General features: G+C 70.4%; 1 protein-coding gene across 3 annotated transcripts; it reads left to right on the forward strand.

Annotated features, from left to right (window-relative positions):
- The first annotated feature begins 4,908 nt into the window (after positions 1-4,908).
- TBX1 (T-box transcription factor 1) lies at positions 4,909-12,164 on the forward strand. 3 transcript variants are annotated; one of them, XM_042234889.2, is made up of 9 exons: positions 4,909-5,129; positions 5,633-5,743; positions 6,834-7,191; positions 8,872-8,973; positions 9,535-9,706; positions 10,124-10,279; positions 10,861-10,928; positions 11,006-11,106; positions 11,384-12,164. In XM_042234889.2, exons 2-9 carry the CDS (start codon positions 5,710-5,712, stop codon positions 11,845-11,847), a joined length of 1,455 nt encoding a protein of 484 aa, XP_042090823.1. In that variant the 5' UTR covers positions 4,909-5,129; positions 5,633-5,709; the 3' UTR covers positions 11,848-12,164. The 3 variants fall into 3 exon arrangements, with proteins under 3 accessions (XP_042090823.1, XP_042090824.1, XP_027812731.2); XM_042234890.2 differs by having other exon boundaries at positions 5,636-5,743; XM_027956930.3 differs by having other exon boundaries at positions 4,909-5,743.
- The last annotated feature ends 5,879 nt before the right edge of the window (positions 12,165-18,043 follow it).

Genomic DNA, 18,043 nt, shown 5'->3' on the forward strand with positions numbered 1-18,043 from the left:
GCAGCCCTAGGTCACGGCCCTGTGACCAGAGGTGCTGGGCCCAGCCTGGGGGGGGTCACTGGCCATCACCTCTGGCCCTGCCCCAAGTCTTGCTTCCCGGAGCCCACCTGCCCACCAAGCCCAACTCAGGCCTGCGGCTTGAGCTGGGAGGCTGGCCTCCTGGGGACCTGCCTGGCAAGGTCCCCGCAGAGTGACCCGCTCCTGTCCCCGGCGTCCGGGGTATCATCCCTGCCATCGGACCTGCCCTCAAGAAGGGTACAGTCTGAGGGCGTCACCTTCAGGAAATCATCCCGAAAGAGCAGGCTGAGACACTTGGACCTTCCTTCACCGCAGGGTGCCCGGGGCTCCACGCGGACCTCATCCACGCCGGGTGAGGCTGAGGCCCCCGGCTCACTGAGCTGAGCGCCCTGGACAGTGACGATCCTCCACGGGGGCCCCGTGGAGGACACACCTGCACACCCACGCTCCACACGAGCCCACGTGTGCATGCCGGCCCGGGTCGGTGCGCACGGTGAGCACGCGCATCTGTGGGCGTTACGTGTGTGGCAAGTGTCACGCAGTCGAGGTCCCCCACCCGCCAGAGGGGCCTGCAGAGACGGTCTCAGGCGTCCAGCTCCCTGCCCCTCGCCCTCGGCAGAGACCCCCAGCGGGGCCTGTCCCTCCCCGCCCTGACCACAGAGGCGGAAACCTCGGGGCCTCAGTCTAGGTCCCCGGGGCCTCTGAGCCTCGTCTCTGCCTGACAGCGCCTGGGGTGGAGGGGCCGGTGTGGCAGTAGATGGACAGACAGATGGACAGCCGGCTCTCCAGGCAGCTGGGTCCTCCCGCCAAGTGGGCAGCTAAGTCAACAGGCCCAGAAATCGGAGAGGGCCCGGCCGTGGCCGTCTGTTTGCTTGTTCTCGGGGGTGGACTTCCAGCCTGCGGGGGGCCGGGGCCCAGCCCCTCCTCACTGTCTCCCCAGGTTCGTTATGTCCTCCTGGGCCTGGAAGGAGCACCCTCCGGGAGGGGGCAGAGGTGCAACCAGCCGTGCAGACCCAGCCGACCTCCCGGCACCGAGGGGCTGGGGTCACAGCGCTGTGAGCCTCCCCCTGCTGCCTCGTCCGTCCCCCCGCCGTCTGCGTCCCCCACTCACTGCCCTGTGTTCAGGCCGTAGTCACCCGCCCCCCAGCGGCCAGGAAGAGCTCCAGGTGATGCCGCAGAAGGGGTGGGGGCAGCCACAGGAGCTCAGCTCACCCCACTCAGACACCTGCAAGCCAGCCTTCACCAGCACCTCCTCGGATGCCCAGGCCTCGCATGTGACCCCAGTGTACACCTGGGGCTCAGGGCCCATCACAGGGCACCCCAGACCTCAGGGTTAGGGCTCCCCACCCCGGGGGGCTGGCAGGGACATGTGCTTCAGCTGGGGGCACTCTGCGGAAGGGCCTGGGGGCAGTTAGGGGCCAACAGAGCCCCCCACCCCACCCCTCCCTGGTCCCAGTGCAAGGAGCCGCCAGGCTGGTTAAGTGCGCTGCTTCCTCCAAACGCAGGTGACGTCACAAGAGACCAGGTCGGTGGGGGAGGGGGCAGGGGGATGGGGCGGGATGGGGGGAGGGGATGGAGCGGGGGAGGGGTGGGTGGGGAAGGGGATGGAGTGGGGGGAAAGGGTGGGGGAGGGGCAGGGTGTGGGGGGAGGGTGGGTGCTGGGCAGGGAAGCCGCCTTCACCAGGATGAATGGTACAGCTTGCCCGCCAGCCTCTCCTCCCAGCCCCAGCCCCGCCCTGGGAGGGGTGGCACTCCCCTCCCTGACCGCCGACCCGAGGCCTTGAGCTGGGTACATGGGAGCCCGGCTCAGACTGCGCCCGCATCGCTACTCGAGCAGAGCCCAGAGTCCTCTCCCGCTCCTCCAGCCTCGGCCGCGCTAGGGGAGAAGGGGGCCTCCCGCCCGCCTCCGGGGCTCTGGGTCGCTGCCCGTTCGTGCCCACGAGGGCCACCCAGAGAGCCGCCTATTGGCATTGCAGCCGCAGCACCTTGGCTGGAGGGAGGCAGGTGGGACGTGCCCAAGGGCCAAGGTCCTGAGCACACGCTCGCGGGAGGGCGCGAGGGGAGGGTGAGGGGGCCACCCCAGCTCCAGCGAAGGTCGGTCCCCACTGGCCCCCCCCTCGAGACCCCGCACCGCCCCAGCGGGGGACTGACTCTGCACGCCGCTCTGGGGTCGGCCTTCTTGCGGGGCCAGGAGAACTGCAGGCGTGGGGAACGTTCCAGTGAACCAGTCCTGAAACGGAGGAGCCGGGTGGAGGAAAGTCCGGCCAGCTCTTCTGGAATGCTGTGGCAGCCACTGCCCCACTCTGCGCCCTGGCCCCTGGGCCCCGCGGCGGCCGGAGACCCAGGCGGGGGGGGCGCAGGTGGAGCCCACCGTGTCTCCAGGAGCACTCAAGCACAGCGACACCCACGGGCCCGCCGGTCCTTCCAGGGCTGGACGCGCAGAGCGCCGGGCGGATGCCGCGGACGTGCCTGCTCGGTGGCAGGAGTGACGGGTGGACCCCGGTGTTACCGGCTCCCCTGGGGACCCACGTGCGCTCTGGGGAGGAGCTGGGTGCCACCCAGAGGCCCCCGGCTGCCTCTCTCGCGAGCTGGGGACTGAGCCTCCCAGCTACGATACTGAGGGTGAGGGTGAGTGCGGCTGGGGCTCGTCCCAGAGCAGCCCCGAGAAGCAGGGGGTGGCCGCCTGCTCCCTCCCGCCTCGGCTGCCCTTCTGGCCCGCACCCCCACCTCAGGCTGGGGGTCCACGCGAGCTTTGCTTCTAGGGCCTGTAACCTGGTTTCATCCTGGTTCCACCCTGCTGACTGGCGTGGGGAAAGGTGGGTCCTGTCTTTAGCCCGCGTCCCAGGTGGAGGGGCTCGTCGTGCCCTAAGCAGGCAGAACCCCCATCAGCTCTGGGCCCCGGTGGTGCCCAGCCCAACTCCCACCTCTCGCTCTTGGAGGCGTGGCCGGCAGAGGGAGCGAGGCAGAAAGGAACCACGCTAGTCCAGGTGAGGGAGTGTGGATGCAGCGCGCAGGGGGCACCTCAGGGCACGTGCTCTCGCTGGCTGGGCGGCGAGGGCATTGGGGTGGGCGCAGTGAAGGGTGGCGGGGGCCCGGGAGGGTCAGGCGAGCACACCCCTGAGGCGCGGGAGGCGGCAACTCCGAGGGTCGGTCCCCTTTGTTCTTCAGCCAGTCGTGTCCAACTCTTCGAGACCCCTCGGACGGCAGCACGCCAGGCCTCCCTGTCCATCACCAGCTCCTGGAGCTCACCCAGACGTGTGTCCATCGCGTCGGTGATGCCATCCAGCCATCTCATCCTCTGTCGCCCCGTCTCCTCCTGCCCCCAGTCCTGCCCGGTGTCAGGGTCTTTGCTGATGAGCCGGCCCTTCCCATCAGGGGCCAGAGTGTCGCAGCCTCTGAGGCCTCTCTGGCCCCTGCAGCTGCGTTCCCGCCGGCACTGCCGCTGCTTTCGGGGCCTGTGGTGGTGGGAGTGGGCAGCCGCAGCGGGGGGAAGCAGTTGTGAGCTGCAGGAGGGGCGCCCGGACCTCGCCCGTTGCGCTTTCCCTATCTGGCCTGGCCGCCCACGTCCCAGCTCAGGCACCAAGGGGTTAACGAGGGCCGAGAGGATCCCTCTCCCGTCTCCCACCTCGGGCTCCTCGGAGGGCCAGGGCCGGCAGGACAGAGCCCGGGAGGCTGACCCTGCAGCTCCAGAGGCCCCGGGGTTTTCACTTTCACTTCTGCTCCTTCCCCAACGCCGGCCTCTCCCTCGGATTCAGCACCTGCCCACTGCCTTCCGGCGTCCGCCCAGGTGTACGGGGAGGCTCCCTGGGTGCACCGGACACCACCACGGGCACCCACACACACCAGGACCGTGCACAGCCCACCCAGCCGCCCGCCAGCACCCCTGGGGACGCCCCGCGCGCCCCCCCTCTGGGTGCTGACTGCCAGCACACGCTCGCCTCCTGCAGCAGCACCCCCCCACCAGCTGGTCTTCGACCTGGGCTCCTGGAGGCCCCGGGCTGGCCCTGCTGCGGGGGGCTGTCGGCGAGGGGGGGGGGGTTGGGAGCTCAAGCCTAGCTGCTCCTGCATCACCGGACTCCCTGGGCCTGCTTCCGGGCCGCACAGATCACGGCCGCTGCCACCCTGCGGGGAGGGCACCCCCTGGCAACATCACGCCTTCCCAGCTTGGTCCATGGCGCTGCAGGGGCCGTCCGGGGGGAGGGGCGGGGCCCAGCGCTCACGAGGTCTCGGTTGCCCACCCCAGCACACAGCAGGGCCCATGTGCTCACCGCCTCCACTCCAGGCCGCGCCAGTCCTGGACCTCAGGCCCGGGAGCCCCGTGCTTCTAGCTGGAGCGGCTCCCAGGCCCACCCCCACCCTGGTTCTGGGCCAGCACGCCCTCCACCCTGAGGGTCCAACAACCCCCAGAGAGGCTGCCGCCTCCCGCCCCATCCAGCCGAAGCTGCAGAGGCCTTGGAGAGAGGCCTGAGGGCCAGAGGCTCAGCCCAGGGCCCAAGCGAGTCCTGGGTCGCAGAGGCCTGGCACCCTGCAAGGGGGGCGTCTGGGCTGGGCAGCCATGGATGCCCCCAACTGGGCAGAGGCGGCCCCAGAGGCAGGAGGTGCGGGGAGGCGCGGGCCTCGTCAGGTTTAGCATCCGGGGAGCCTGGGCCTGCAGGCCCAAGTGGGCAGTCGGGCCTTCTAGGAGGGCAGGCCGGACGCGGGGCGGGCGAGGGGCAGCGAGCAACCAGACCCGGCCTCGGCCTGAATTCCTCCGACGTGTCCTCGGCTCCCTCGGCCAGTCCAGGCTCCGCCCCTGGCCCTCCCTGCGCCCGGCCGGTGCTCGGGGAGGTCGGAGGAGCGGGCACTGCCCACCCTCCGGATGTATAAGCGTCCCGGCCAGGGGCGGGCGGCGCGCGGGTGCGCGTGACACTCGGGTTCCCGGGCTAGGCGGCCTGGGCGGTGTCTCTCGGCTCAGGGTCCCCGGGCGCGACCGTGAGCCGCCCACAGGGGCCCGGGAGCCGCCCGCGGGGCCAGGTCCCGTCCCTGGGCACCGAGGAAAGATCGACCCTGCAGCCCTGGGGCCTTCCGCCCGTGGCCGCTGCCGGAGCCTGGACGGTCCTCTCCACGCCCAGGTGCAGGGGCAGCTGGGGAGGCGGGAGGAGCACAGGGCAGGGCCCGCCGAAACCCTGCGGCCGGGGTCTGGGGCCGGGGCCGCCTGCTGTAGCCTGCCCTTGGGGCGGTGGAAGCCGGTGGCTTCGCTGTACAGAGGAAGGCCAGGCCTCGGGGAGCCGGAGAAGGTCCAGGGGTGCTGGCCACAGAGGCCCCTGGGAGCTGAGGCGACGGGCCGGGAGCTTGAAATGCAGGAGGGCCCGCACCAACCCCCGGGGCTCTCCACCCCGCCAGGGCCCCCTCGGCCCGGGGTGGGGGGCCGTGACGCCATGTCCCCTGGGCACGGGGCCGCAGCGGTGAGTGGCACCGCGGGCTCCCGCCCCCGGGCCGTGGGCTGGGCCGGCCTCCGTGGGGCCGGGTGCATGCAGTCGGAGGCGGCGCCGGCCAGGCCGCCGGGCGCCTATGGACGCGCGGGGCCCGCTGTCTCCCCGGGCCAGCGCGTTCAGCATCGCCTCTCTGGTTGCAGCAGAGGCCGCAGAACGCACCACGCATCTGGCCCCTGGGTCCTCCGAGCCTGTGAAGCCGCTGGGATCCCCGGCCGGCATGCACTTCAGCACGGTCACCAGGGACATGGAAGGTGAGCCTCCCCACTGCGTCTGGGCAGACGTCCGCCAGACCCCTGCCCCTGGGGCCCAAGCGAAGAGGGCTGGCGGCATCGGGGGAGGGCGGAAAGGCAGCACTGGCGGGGTGAGTGCCTGGCTTCCAGACTGGACTCTGGGGCGCAGAGGAAGGGCGGCACCCTGCCCCAATCCTGTGCCCCCTTCGCCTGCGGACCCCGCTGCAGAGACCGGTGCAGTTGAGCCCAGAGCAGAAGAGGGCGTGGGACAGGAGAGAGGGACCCGAGGGAGTCGGCAGCGGGGGACGGAGAGCTCGGAGAAGTGGGGGGACAGGAGGAGAGCCCCAGAGAGCCGGGAGACTCGGAGAAACAGCGAGAGAAAGCAGGAGGGGACGGCGGGAGGAAAAGAGCTGGAGAAACGGAGAGGAAAAGAGGACACCCGAGCGGGGAAAGACGGAAAGGAGACGAGGAGGGCCAGAACCACAGAGAAGCGCAGAGAAGTCAAGAAAGTCGAGTCTTAAGGAAAGGAGTAGGTCCAAGGGAAGGAGTTCGGCCTTAAAGAAAAAAAGTTAAAAGCCACGAATAATAGAGAGACGCACAGAGAGGAGGGGGAGAGGCCTCCTCAAAGCGAAGGCAAGGCGCAGAGGGACCAGCAGGAAGAGAGGGAGAGGCGGAAAGCAAGACGGGAGGACAGGCGCGAGGCAGACAGTGCAGGGGCGGCGGGGGATGCGGCGGGGAGACGCGGGCGAGGGGAACAAAGGTGAGGAGGCGACGGGCGGCGGCGGCCCGGGCGGGCAGCGCCGCGCGGGAGGCCGGCCGGCGGGCGCTCGCGCGCTCGCCCGCCGCCGGGGAGCCGGTCCGGGCGGTCGCGGGCCGGGCGGGGCGGGGGCGGGGAGGGGGCCGGGAGGCCATTGTCTCGGCGGGGGCGGGGGCGCGGGGCGGGGCGGGGCGGGGCGGCGGCGCGGGCGGCGGCGGGGGCGGCGCGCGCCCGCCACTCGGCCCGGGGCGCGGGGCAGCGCTCACCTCGGCGGGGCGCGCGGCCCGCGGGCCATGATCTCCGCCGTGTCCAGCCCGTGGCTCACGCAGCTCTCGCACTTCTGCGACGTTGCAGCCTTCACGGCCAGCAGCCTGAGCGGCCTGGGGGCGGCAGGGGGCTTCCCGGGCGCCGCGTCGCCCGGCGCCGACCCGTTCGGCGCGCGCGAGCCCCCGCCGCCGCGCTACGAGCCGTGCTCCGCCGCCGCGCCGGGCGCCCCGGGCCCGCCGCACGCCTACCCGTTCGCGCCGGCCGCCGGGGCTGCCAGCAGCGCCGCGGAGCCCGAGGGCCCCGGGTCCAGCTGCGTGGCCGCCGCCAAGGCGCCGGTGAAGAAGAACGCGAAGGTGGCCAGCGTGAGCGTGCAGCTGGAGATGAAGGCGCTGTGGGACGAGTTCAACCAGCTGGGCACCGAGATGATCGTCACCAAGGCCGGCAGGTCAGGGCGCCCCTCCTTGGCCGTGGGCCGCCCCAGCGCGGAGGGGCCGGCGAGTGGGGCGGGGTGGGGGGGCAAGGCCGGCTTCTCTGCTCCTGGTCCCGGCTCCCGCGACAGCCGCCTGGGGAACCGGCGGAGGGGTCAGGGGAGGCGCGTGGGGGCCGGGAGTCCTCCCGCCTCCCCGGGACACCCGCGGCCTGAGGCGGGGGGCCGGCTCAGTTCTTCCGGGCCTCGCCAACAGGCGGATCCCAGTGGATCCCGACTTTTCAGAGGAGACTCCCGTCTCTGGTTCCCCAGTTCAGTCCACCCAGGCTAGTTGGAGGCGGCGCCGGGCAGCGGGACAGTGGGTCGGAACCGCTCTGGGACAGTTAAGACCTCCCCGCTTGGGCTGTGTTACGGGGAGGCCGCCACCCCGTTTCCTCAGGCCTGCGTCTCTGCTGACAGCCGGGCCTGGCTCTGCTGCTGGGGCCGCCGCCTTCCGCTGGCCTGTTTGTTTGAAGGGCCCGGAGAGAAGGGGAACAAGTTTTGCGACGCAGCCGATGTGACCGGCAGACAAAGGCGGGTGCCTAGCATACACAGGAGACACCAGCTCTGCGTCCGCACGGCCTGGGAGGGCTCAGGGCCTGCTTGCAGAGCCCGCCCGGGGCTCCTCCTGCCCTGTCTCGGCGTCTTCCCCGGGGAGCCCGGGGCCTTCTGTAGGCTCTCCTGCCTGCCCCGGCTCTCCTGCCTCCTCCCACCCAGCCCAGCCAGCACTCTGCAGCCCCCTCTGGCCTGCAGGGGCAGGGGGTAAGGGTGGCTTGTCCAGGAGAGCTGGCGTCAGCCCACCACCCGAGACGAGGTGCCTGTAAGAGGCAGCGGCAGGACAGGCGGGTGGGGGCCGGGCGGCACGCTGTCCTCCCAGCCGGCAGCCGGCACCCGGGACTGGACCAGCCGGCGGCCATCGGCCTGAGCTGGGATTGCGTGTAGGACGAGTTGGAGCTCAGGGGACGGGGAGTTCAGGGGACCGCAAGAACAGAGGCCAGGCCAGCCTGGAGTAGCTGTGTCTGGGGAACTTGTCCGCGTCCTTGGGGAAGGTGGGGAGAACCCCAGGACCCGGCTAGAAGCCTCAGGGCCAGGGCTGTGGACTCCACAGCTCAGCCTCTCGGGGGAGAACCGGGGAAGCAGGCGCAGTCTCAGCCGCAAGGCCGCCCGGGACTCCTGGAATCCCTGGGTTAGTCTGCCTTGCTTTCGCTTTGTTCGAGCCGGGAGCTTAAAGCGATGGCTTAGATCAGGCGGTGCGGGGCGGTCCTGCTGAGGGCCCAGGACCCGGACTGCTGTTGCTGTGGCCCCCTGGGCTTACCCGGCCCCGGACAGCAGGAACTGTAGTCAGCTAGGTTGGGTCTGCGCGGGTGGAGGTTCAGTAAGAAGCTAGAAGCCGAGGTCAGGGCCTGCAGGCCCAGCTGGCACGCTGAGTTAGCTGTTTCTGTGTTTCTAACCAGAGTTGGTGGGGCGGGGGCAAGGGGCTGTCCCGCTGTCCACTTGCCCTTGGTGGGGCAGGGGCCTTGTCAGGTCGGTCAGGCAGCCGGGTGAGGGGAGATATGACCAGGGCCCTGGCCGGCCGGCGGAGAGGAGGCTGCGTTCTGGGCGCTGGAAGCGGGCGGCCTGCCCTCGCGGCCCGAGCTGACGGGGTCTCGCTGCCCCCAGGCGCATGTTTCCCACCTTCCAAGTGAAGCTGTTCGGCATGGACCCCGTGGCTGACTACATGCTGCTCATGGACTTTGTGCCTGTGGACGACAAGCGATACCGGTGAGAGCCCGGCCCAGCCCGGCGGGCGTTCATGACCGCTGGCCAACTCTCCGGTCCCGCCAGCCCCCAGCCCCACATCCCCGCCCCCAGGAGTTCTGGGGACTGGCCCTGGGGGGCTCACACATGCTGGGGCTCCCCACCAGCCTTGTCCGTGTCCCTCCCCCCTCCCCCGGGACGCCGGGCCCCGCAGCCGGCAGGAAAGGTGGGGTGGCCGGGAGAGATTACGCAGGGCGGGCCTGGCCGCCTGGACAATTAACAGCAATTAATAAAGAGAGCCCGGTCCGCCCTGCGCCCTAGGCCCTGGCGGGCCAGATCCAGGCTCCCCCCTCCCCGCACGGCTGGCTGGCGACTCAGGAGGCTGCAGGCTGCCGGGACCCGCATGCAGCGAATTGTGGCGCCAGGGCTGGCCGCCTCCCTGCTGGCGCTTCCTGCCGCCTGTTTCCTCGAGGCCCCCTGGGCAGCCCCCCGTCAGCCCGTGGGAGCCTCGGGCACCTCGGGCTCCCTGGCCAAGGCCCTCACCCGGCGTGTCGTGGCCCCTGCCCCCCTCCCCCCGCGGCCCAGGTACGCCTTCCACAGCTCGTCCTGGCTGGTGGCCGGGAAGGCAGACCCCGCCACGCCGGGCCGTGTCCACTACCACCCCGACTCGCCGGCCAAGGGGGCCCAGTGGATGAAGCAGATCGTCTCCTTCGACAAGCTCAAGCTGACCAACAACCTGCTGGACGACAACGGTCATGTGAGTGCCCCCGGGCTACTGCCCCGTCCCCGGGCAGGCCAAGGGGGTCCCTGCTGACCCCTGGCAGGCTGAAGGGGTTCCTGCTGACCCGCGCCACGGCAGAGTGTGGATGACGGACAGCGAGCCAGGGAGAGCCAGCCCTTGGGTCAGGGGCCTGGGCCTGGGAGAGAGGGCCACACTGGCCCCTTTGCCCCACTGCTGGGCTTTTGCTGGAGGCAAAAGCCTGGAAAGGTTTTCCCTGGAAAGGATGGGGGGCCTTGGGGCGGGGCGGTGGGCAGCAGCCTTTGGAATCTGGCAGTGAGGTTCCTAAGAGGCCGGCCTCCTTGGGAGAGCGCAGGGCTGTGCCGGGGTGTCGGGAGGGAAGTGCGCTGCTCGTCTGGGCCCCGCCGAGCTCGGACCTCACCACCTCTCTTCCAGATCATTCTCAACTCCATGCACAGATACCAGCCGCGCTTCCACGTGGTCTACGTGGACCCACGCAAAGACAGCGAGAAGTACGCGGAGGAGAACTTCAAAACCTTCGTGTTTGAGGAGACGCGCTTCACCGCGGTCACTGCCTACCAGAACCACCGGGTGAGGCCCCGGGCAGCCCGTTCTGCACCCCTGGGAAGGGGTGATTCTCAGTGGCTGCCTGGGGAAACCCAGCCAGGATGGAGCCCACCCCCTGCCCCTGTGGCCTCAGAGCCCGCCCCCCCCTCACCAGGGCCTCAGACCATCCCCCTCCCCTCTGTGTCCTGTCGGGAACAGCCTCCTATCAGGTTGACCCCTCAAGCAGCAACTATCACTGTGGCCTGAAAGTTTGTTTTCCAAACCATTCCGGAAGCTCCCACTGGGGGCCTGATGCGCGGTCTACCCAGATTCCTGGGGGGCCCTCCACTCCAGACCTCAGCGGGTGGGGGGTGGACCTAACTGCATCGCTAGCCCCGCCTGGGGGGCACTTGCGGGTGCTAAAGAGGGGGAGTTCTTCGGCCAGAAGGAGGGCTCCCCAGCCCCGGAGAGGTGCAGCGCCCTGCGGGGGAGGGAGCGGCTGTGCTCCAGCCGTTTCTGGTGGAGAACGGGAATGGGGGAGGAGCAGAGGGGAGAGTGGCCGGCGCTCCTCGGCTCCGGGTAAGTCCCGCGGCCCCCAGGGCGAGCCCAGTGCCCGCTTCCCGCAGATCACGCAGCTCAAGATCGCCAGTAATCCCTTCGCCAAAGGCTTCCGAGACTGCGACCCCGAGGACTGGTGAGTGTCCCCCAGGAGAGCGCGAGAACGTGGGCGCCCCGCTGGTCCCCCTGACCCCGCCCGCCTCCCTCCCGCAGGCCCCGGAACCACCGGCCCGGCGCGCTGCCGCTCATGAGCGCGTTCGCTCGCTCGCGCAACCCCGTGGCCTCCCCCACGCAGCCCAACGGCGCGGAGAAAGGTAGGCCGGGGTCGTGGGATCCGGGCGGACGGCCGCGCCCGGCCTCGCCCGCGCCGCAGGGGCGCTCGCGGCCTTCGCGGTTGCACAAGGACTGCGGCGGCCGGGCAAGCGCGCACTCGCCCGCCGGCCCGACGGCTGCGCCCGCCCGCCCGCCCCGCCCCGCCCGCCGGCGGGCGCGGGCCCCTGGGGAGGGCCCGGAGCTGGGCAGGGGCGCCGGGCGGGGACCCGCGCGCTCTCGCCGGCTTCACCGCGGCTCAGCCGTCGGCCCTCCCCGCAGACACGGCCGAGGCCCGGCGAGAGTTCGAGCGCGACGCGGGCGGCCCGGCGGGGCTCGGGGACCCGGCGCACCCGCCGCAGCTGCTGGCGCGGGTGCTCAGCCCCGCGCTGCCCGGGCCCGGGGTCCCGCTGCCCGGCGCGCCCGGAGGCCGGCCCAGCCCCCCGCACCCCGAGCTGCGCCTGGAGGCGCCCGGCGCGTCGGAGCCACTGCACCACCACCCCTACAAGTACCCGGCCGCCGCCTACGACCACTACCTCGGGGCCAAGAGCCGGCCGGCGCCCTACCCGCTGCCCGGCCTGCGTGGCCACGGCTTCCACGCGCACCCGCACGCGCACCCGCACCACCACCCGGCTGTGAGCCCCGCCGCGGCCGCCGCCGCCGCCGCCGCGGCCGCCGCCGCCGCCAGCATGTATTCGTCGGCCGGGGCCGCGCCGCCGGGCGCCTACGACTACTGCCCCAGATAGTGCCCGCGCCCCCCGGGGCCCGGGCCGCGGGGCCGCCCCCCGCCAGCCCCAGGGCGGCCCTGGGACCCCGCTCCCCGGCGCTGGGACCCCCGGGGCGCGCAGCCAGCGCCGAAGTGCGCGCTGCGCGCGGGAAGGAAGTGGTATTTATTGTTCTCGGCGAGGCCGCGACGGCCCCGGCCCGGCTGGCCGCTGCAGCGTGGACGGCCCGAGAACCCCCGTCTGCAGGCGGTGTGGTGTAGATACTTGTAGATATCTGTAGATAAACTGTAGATACCGCGCCGGCGCCGCCTTGATAAACGGTTTCGCCTCTTTTGGAAGCTGCCTGAGTGTCCGTTTCTTTGCGCCGGGTTACATCGCGCGGGGTGTCTGGGGAGAGCCGGACCCGGGGACTCGCGGGCCCCCCGGCCAGGCCGGCCGCAGGGCCGGGGGGTGCCTGCCTCGGCTCCCAGCCCCGCCCCCGAGCCCGCGCGCGGCCCCGCCCCGGCCCTCCGGTCTGCGCGCCCCGCCCCCCGCGGCCGCCTCGCGGTCCCCGCGGCCCGAGCTCCTGGTCCCAGGTGTGCATCCGGCCGGCCTCGCTGCTGGCATTCCTGCCTTGGCGGCTGCCCCTCTGCCTGAGGCCCGGGCCCCGCCCCTGGCCCGTTTTCAGGACCGGTGTCTGTCCTGATTTTCCATGGAGGCTGGGATAACAGTCCTGTTCGAGCAGGATGGACACTGTCCTTTGGGGGCTGGGAAGGGAAGAAACTCTGGCTCCGATCCGGAAAGACGCGAGGGGCAGCGCTCCAGGCGGTCGCGGCCCGGGCCTGTGTTTTTCCCGTTTGTCGACTCTCTCTGCTGCGAGGGTCCCCATGGGGTGGCCTGAGCAGGAACACAATGACAGTGGGCATGAGTCATCCTGAAACCTGCCTGGGAAGCGTTTTTCCCAGGCCAGGTGGCGTGGGACCTCTCCCCATCAGCGCCACACTGGACCTTTGATGCGGTCCCTTCCTGAGTCCAGGCAGGAAGAGCCGACAGCCGGTCAGCGTCCAGGCTGCTGGCCCGGCCGTGAGAGGGACGGGAAGTGCTGGTGGCCGGGGCCCCATCCCCCTTCCGGGCCTGACCCGCTGCGTCTGTGGGCCTGGGCCACCTCGGGGCACGGCTGGGCGTTTCTGATGTCTGCCCTCCGCCGACCCTTTCTCTCCAGACGTGGCTGGCAGGAGCCGTTCTCCCGTCTGTCTAGGTCGGGACGTGGTGATCACGGCTGCTGAGGAGCGAGCGGTGGAGCCAGGGCCCCCAGGTCCTCGGGGCACCTGGCGCAGGGGCACCTGGCGCTGGCCGTGAAGACTCCCGCAGTGTCTGCCCGAGTGGCCAGCAGGCTCGGGGGACAGAGCTTCAGGAACACGGCCCTGGGCGCCACCCCAGGGGCTCCGCCCTGGTGGACAGTGTGCCCCAACCCCAGGTCTGCCTCTGAGCGAGCCAGCTGTGCCCCTGGCTTCCTCACTTGGGGCCATAAATCCAGCCAGCCCTCCTCATCCTGGGAGGAGAGACGCCGCGGTTTGCTCTGCCCAGCCGGTCTCCGCGTGGCGCTCTGGCCTCCCACGCCCCGTCCAGACCAGGGAGAACCGCAGGTGTAGGAATCTCTGTTTTGGGCTTGTTCAGACGCGAAGTGAAGGCACATGTTCCCTGGTGCCCAGCGCTGGCAGATGAGAGGCGCCTCCTGAGACCGCCCCCTCCCCAGACTAGAGGCAGGGTTGCTGCGCCCACCGCGGGGCGTGCCCATACCAAGCAGGGCGGAATAAAGGTGGACGCCGGGCCCCCACCAGCCGTGTTCAAGAGCCGGGCACCCACGGCTGGGCTCTGCAGAGGCTCGCCCGCCCTGGGTCGTGACCCCGGCCCCCAGAGCTGTGTTTTCTTCCACTGCACCCGCGGATGAGTTGTTCTGGCTGAGACCTTGTCACAGGCTGGCTGCGAGTCGGGGGCCCCCGCCGGCCACTGCAGACCTATGTCCGGACTCACGGGAGGGGCGCTCACTTATTCTCGGGTGGGTGCTGGGCTGTGCTGGGCCCCCCACGTTGCAGTCACCCTGCCTCTCATCCTGGGGCCGGGGGGAGGCCTGGCTCAGGTCCCCAGGCCTCTGAAGGGCACTTGGGCCTCTTGGTCACTCGTCCCCAGGCGCAGGCACCTCCCTGGAACAGGCCGTTTCCCCCCTCACCCCCTGGCCCGTTTCCCACTACAGCCCTTCTCTGGGAGGGGGCTGGGGTCCTCCTCGGGGGCTCCCTCCCACCTGTCGGACACCCCCAGCATCCTCCCTGTATCCCCGCTGGCCCAGAGACCCTGTTCCGGCCCCGTCTATGTCTCCAGGGCCAGGAAGGACCTCTCAGAGACCTGGTCCAGGGGCTCCGGACCCTTCAGGCCCGAAGTTCCTCGAACCTCGACGCCCACCGTGTGACGGAAGTAAAGGTGGGTGGGGAGGGGGAGCCCCGGAGCCCGAGCACCCGGTGTGTGGGAACCATGTCCCGGGGCGGGCGGCTCCCTGGTCCTGCCGCCTCCTGGAGTGTTTAGGAAGCGCCCGCCCCAGCCCAACAGTTGCGGTTCCAGTGGCTCACCCGGCACCCCTTCACCTGGGTCCCCAGAGGCCCGCTGTAGGAGCCCTGAGACGGCGCTGCCCTGACCCCACTGCGTGAGGATGCGAGGCAAGACCCTCTCAGTAGTGAGGCCCTCGGGGAGGTCCCTCTGGTGGCTGTGCTCTGGGTCGGGGGCTGGCAATGTGGCCTCCCAGGGAGGCCTGGGCGGTGCAGCCTCCGGACGACGGAGGTCTCTTGGGGTCCGCAGGCCCGTCCCTGGGGCCGGGGAGGCCCCCAGAGTGCGTGGGCAACATCGTGGGGGAGCGTGAGGCAGGTCTGCCGCAGATGAAAGCCGTGTGCAGGCCGCTGGGGAAGATGGGCCCAGAGCTGCTTCGCGGACTGAAGCGGTGATCCCAGGGAGGCAGGAGAGTGGCCCAGCTGGGCTGGGTGCGGGGGCACCTGGGTCTGAGGCCGGGGCCTCGGTTTCCCTTCTGTATGACTGGGGAGGGGGTGTGTGGGGTGAGTCTGCGCCTCAATCTCCCGTGAGGTTCTGCGGGCCCCAGGGTGGAGCCTCTGACCAAGCCTGGCCCGGAGAGCCGCCTCCCAGACGGGAGCAGCCGGGCGGGTGTGGGGCCGCTCTGCCCGCCACGCGCTCTGTGTTCAGAGAAGCACCGCTGGCGCCTCTGATGCAGCTCCCTTTCCTGCGTGTTGTTCTTCAAACCAGGTGGGTTTGCGAGATGGAACTGGGCTCTTGGAGTCTCCACTCAACTGGGGCCAGGTCTGCGTGTGGGAGTCGGCAGAACCAAAGGGGCTCTGATGAGCGCAGCCCACTTTGGGGAGCTTAGGTCTTAGTAGCAGTGATTAAACGATCTTCTTAATTATAAAGGGGAATGTTGACATCCCTTTTCCATCAGCTCTTGATCACAGGGAGCACACGCCCAACCCCTCCTCCCAGCCCCACCACCGTGCCCCGCCCCCGGCCGGGCCCGCGGACAGCCAGGCGCGCCTGTGGCACGGCCCTGGACAGCAGCAGTCCTGAGGTGCCATCGCCAGTGTCTAGGGCCTCAGCCTGCCTCAGCGGCACCACTTGGAGCCTCGTTTTCTTGTGCTTGTGTGTGGTGGGCCGGGCCCCTGCTCTGCGGTGCCCTCTCTCCTGGAAGACACCCCCCCCGCCCCCGCACTGGCCCCTCCAGGACGCTGGCCCTCCCGGCTCCTCCTCATCATCCTGGCCTCAACTCCTGTCCCTTTCGTCCTATCTCTGAACACAGCCTTATCCCGGATGCACTGCACAGCTTCTTCCCCAGGACCTCCGCGAGCTTGTCGCCCAGTGAGGGTGGTGGCGGCAGCCAGGACGATGGGGGCCTCGTGCAGGGCAGGGCCGGCACGCCTCCCTACGGCCTGGGATGCACTCGGGCCTTCCCCGAGCAGGCTGTGTGCCGCGGGCAGGCAGGCGGTCCATGGTGGGGAAGCCTAGTTCACTGGGCCCTCCCACATGCCTCAACCCTGGGATGCCCTGTGCCCACGGGCCACCTGGCCGTCGGGTCCTGGCTGCAGGAGCCCCACAGGCCGTGTGCCCTTGACCAGCCTGGTTCAGGTGACTGGGCACCCAGAGGTCGCCTCCCCGCCCTGAGGCGGCGCTCGGGGCTCAGGGTCCCAGCTGAGAGTCTGCAGCATAAATGGGAGCTGCCAGGTGTGTGCAAGCGGCCTCCCTCCTGGTAACAGCGAGTGGGGCTTCTTAACTTGAGAAGGGAATCAGGCGGCTTCCCTGAGAGGCAGCTGGCCAGATCTGGGGGCTCTAGGGCGGCCATTCCCTGGGAGAGCCTGCGGGGCCCTGGGCTGCCAGCTGCACCCCTGCCCAAGAGCCTCTCAGTGAGGGGGGGACATGGCCGCAGGGGCCTCAGGCCTCCAGGCTGCCCTCTGAGGAGGCCGACTCCCACCATCCACACTGGGGCCCCGCCCCCCCACCCCCACCCCCACCTCACTCTCCACGCACCCGTATGGTACCCACTTACCCACCATCCACCCCCGACCCCCCGTAACCCCCCAACCCCTGCCCCTGTGGTCCTCACCCCTCTACCCACCCCCCCGTGGCCCTCTGTGCCCCCCTTGTGCCAGCAAGAAGCCTCCGGCCATTGAAGGTGAAGCCCCATCTCCGTGGGATGGCTGAGTGGGGGCCACGGGCCCCACACAGGCTCCTGTCCCGTGCCGCTGGACCAGAGGCACTCCTGGAGAGCTGACCCCTCCTCGAGCAGGCAGATGGTCCTGGGGCTGGGGGTCCCAGCACGCTTCCTCTCCGTGGCCCGGACAGGCAGGCCCTGTGACTTCGGTGGCCAGCTGGGAGGGTGCCCTCAGCGAGAGGGCCGGGACGCTGTCGGCACCTGCTTGGGGAGAGCTGGGAGCTGTGCCCACCTGTGTTCTCCCAGGCCTGAGGCCGCGGGGGCTGGTCCTCCGCGCTGCAGGTGGGCTGCAGGCGGGGGCCCTGGCATCCTGGCCGCCCAGCGTTGTGGATGCCGGGAAGGGGCCCGGTCTGGGGTGGGCTGGACACCCGTTCCCGCGCCGACAGGGCAGGCTCACCCCGGGAAGCTGGCCCGGGCCTGCTCTCTGCTCTTGGGTCCCTCCAGTGGTCAGCGGCTGCCGTGCAAGTGTGCCACCCCCGGGAGCAAGCTCCCAGAAGACAGAGGTCCTGTCACACGCACACCCGGAAAGTAACTGAGGGTGAGCGGGAGACCGGGTCAGACCACAGCAAGGAGCAGCTCACACCCACGGGCGCGGTCGACGGCAGAAGACAGTGCTGGAGGGACGCAGAGCCGGGCAGCGGGCACAGCTGGTGGACAGAACCCCACGCCCGGTGTGGGCCCAGGAGGGCTGGGAGCGGGCCCCGAGCCCACACGTGTCCACCCAGGCTCAGGGCAGTCCCGCCCTCGAGCGGCGGGAGCCGCACCCCCACGGACGGCTCATCAGGGGTTGGAACGGCTCAGCCGATGAACGAACAGAAGGCCCGGTCTGTCCACACGGGGGATGAAAAGGAAGGACATCCTGGTGCCACGGGGGCCACGGCACGGATGAGCCCCGAGGGCCGGACGCCTGGTGAAGCGCCAGACACAGGAGGACAGACCCTGCACGAGGCCCCGGGGTCGTGAGATTCACAGGACGAAGTAGATGGTGGGGACCAGGGCGGGGGACGGGGCAGAGCGTCAGCGCAGGAAGACGGAAAGCTCCGGAGCTGTGCGTGCTGACCGCTGCAGGACCCCGTGTGGGTCCCCGATGCTGCCAAGCCATGCGCCGAACACCAGCCAAGATGGCAGTGACTTTTCAGTGTGTCTGTGTATGTTTAACGACTGATAACCCCTGGCTCACCCGCAGTCTATTGAAACCATGTTACTCCCCTCGAATTGGTCCCGTCAGCCCTCACACGCGTGCACGCTGTGGTGCCCGACTCTCCCGCGACCTCATGGTCTGCAGCCCGGCAGGCTCCTCAGTCCGTGGGACTCCAGGCGAGAACACTAGGATGGGTGGCCATGCCCTCCTCCAGGGGATCTTCCCGACCCAGGGATCGAACCTGCGTCTCCTGCATCGGCAGGCGGGTTCTTTACCACTGCGCCACCTGGGAAGCCCCAAGTCAGGCCTCATGTGTCTGCAAACCAGCAGTGTTTCCT

Source organism: Ovis aries, chromosome 17 (assembly GCF_016772045.2).
Source record: "Ovis aries strain OAR_USU_Benz2616 breed Rambouillet chromosome 17, ARS-UI_Ramb_v3.0, whole genome shotgun sequence".
NCBI lineage: Eukaryota > Metazoa > Chordata > Mammalia > Artiodactyla > Bovidae > Ovis > Ovis aries.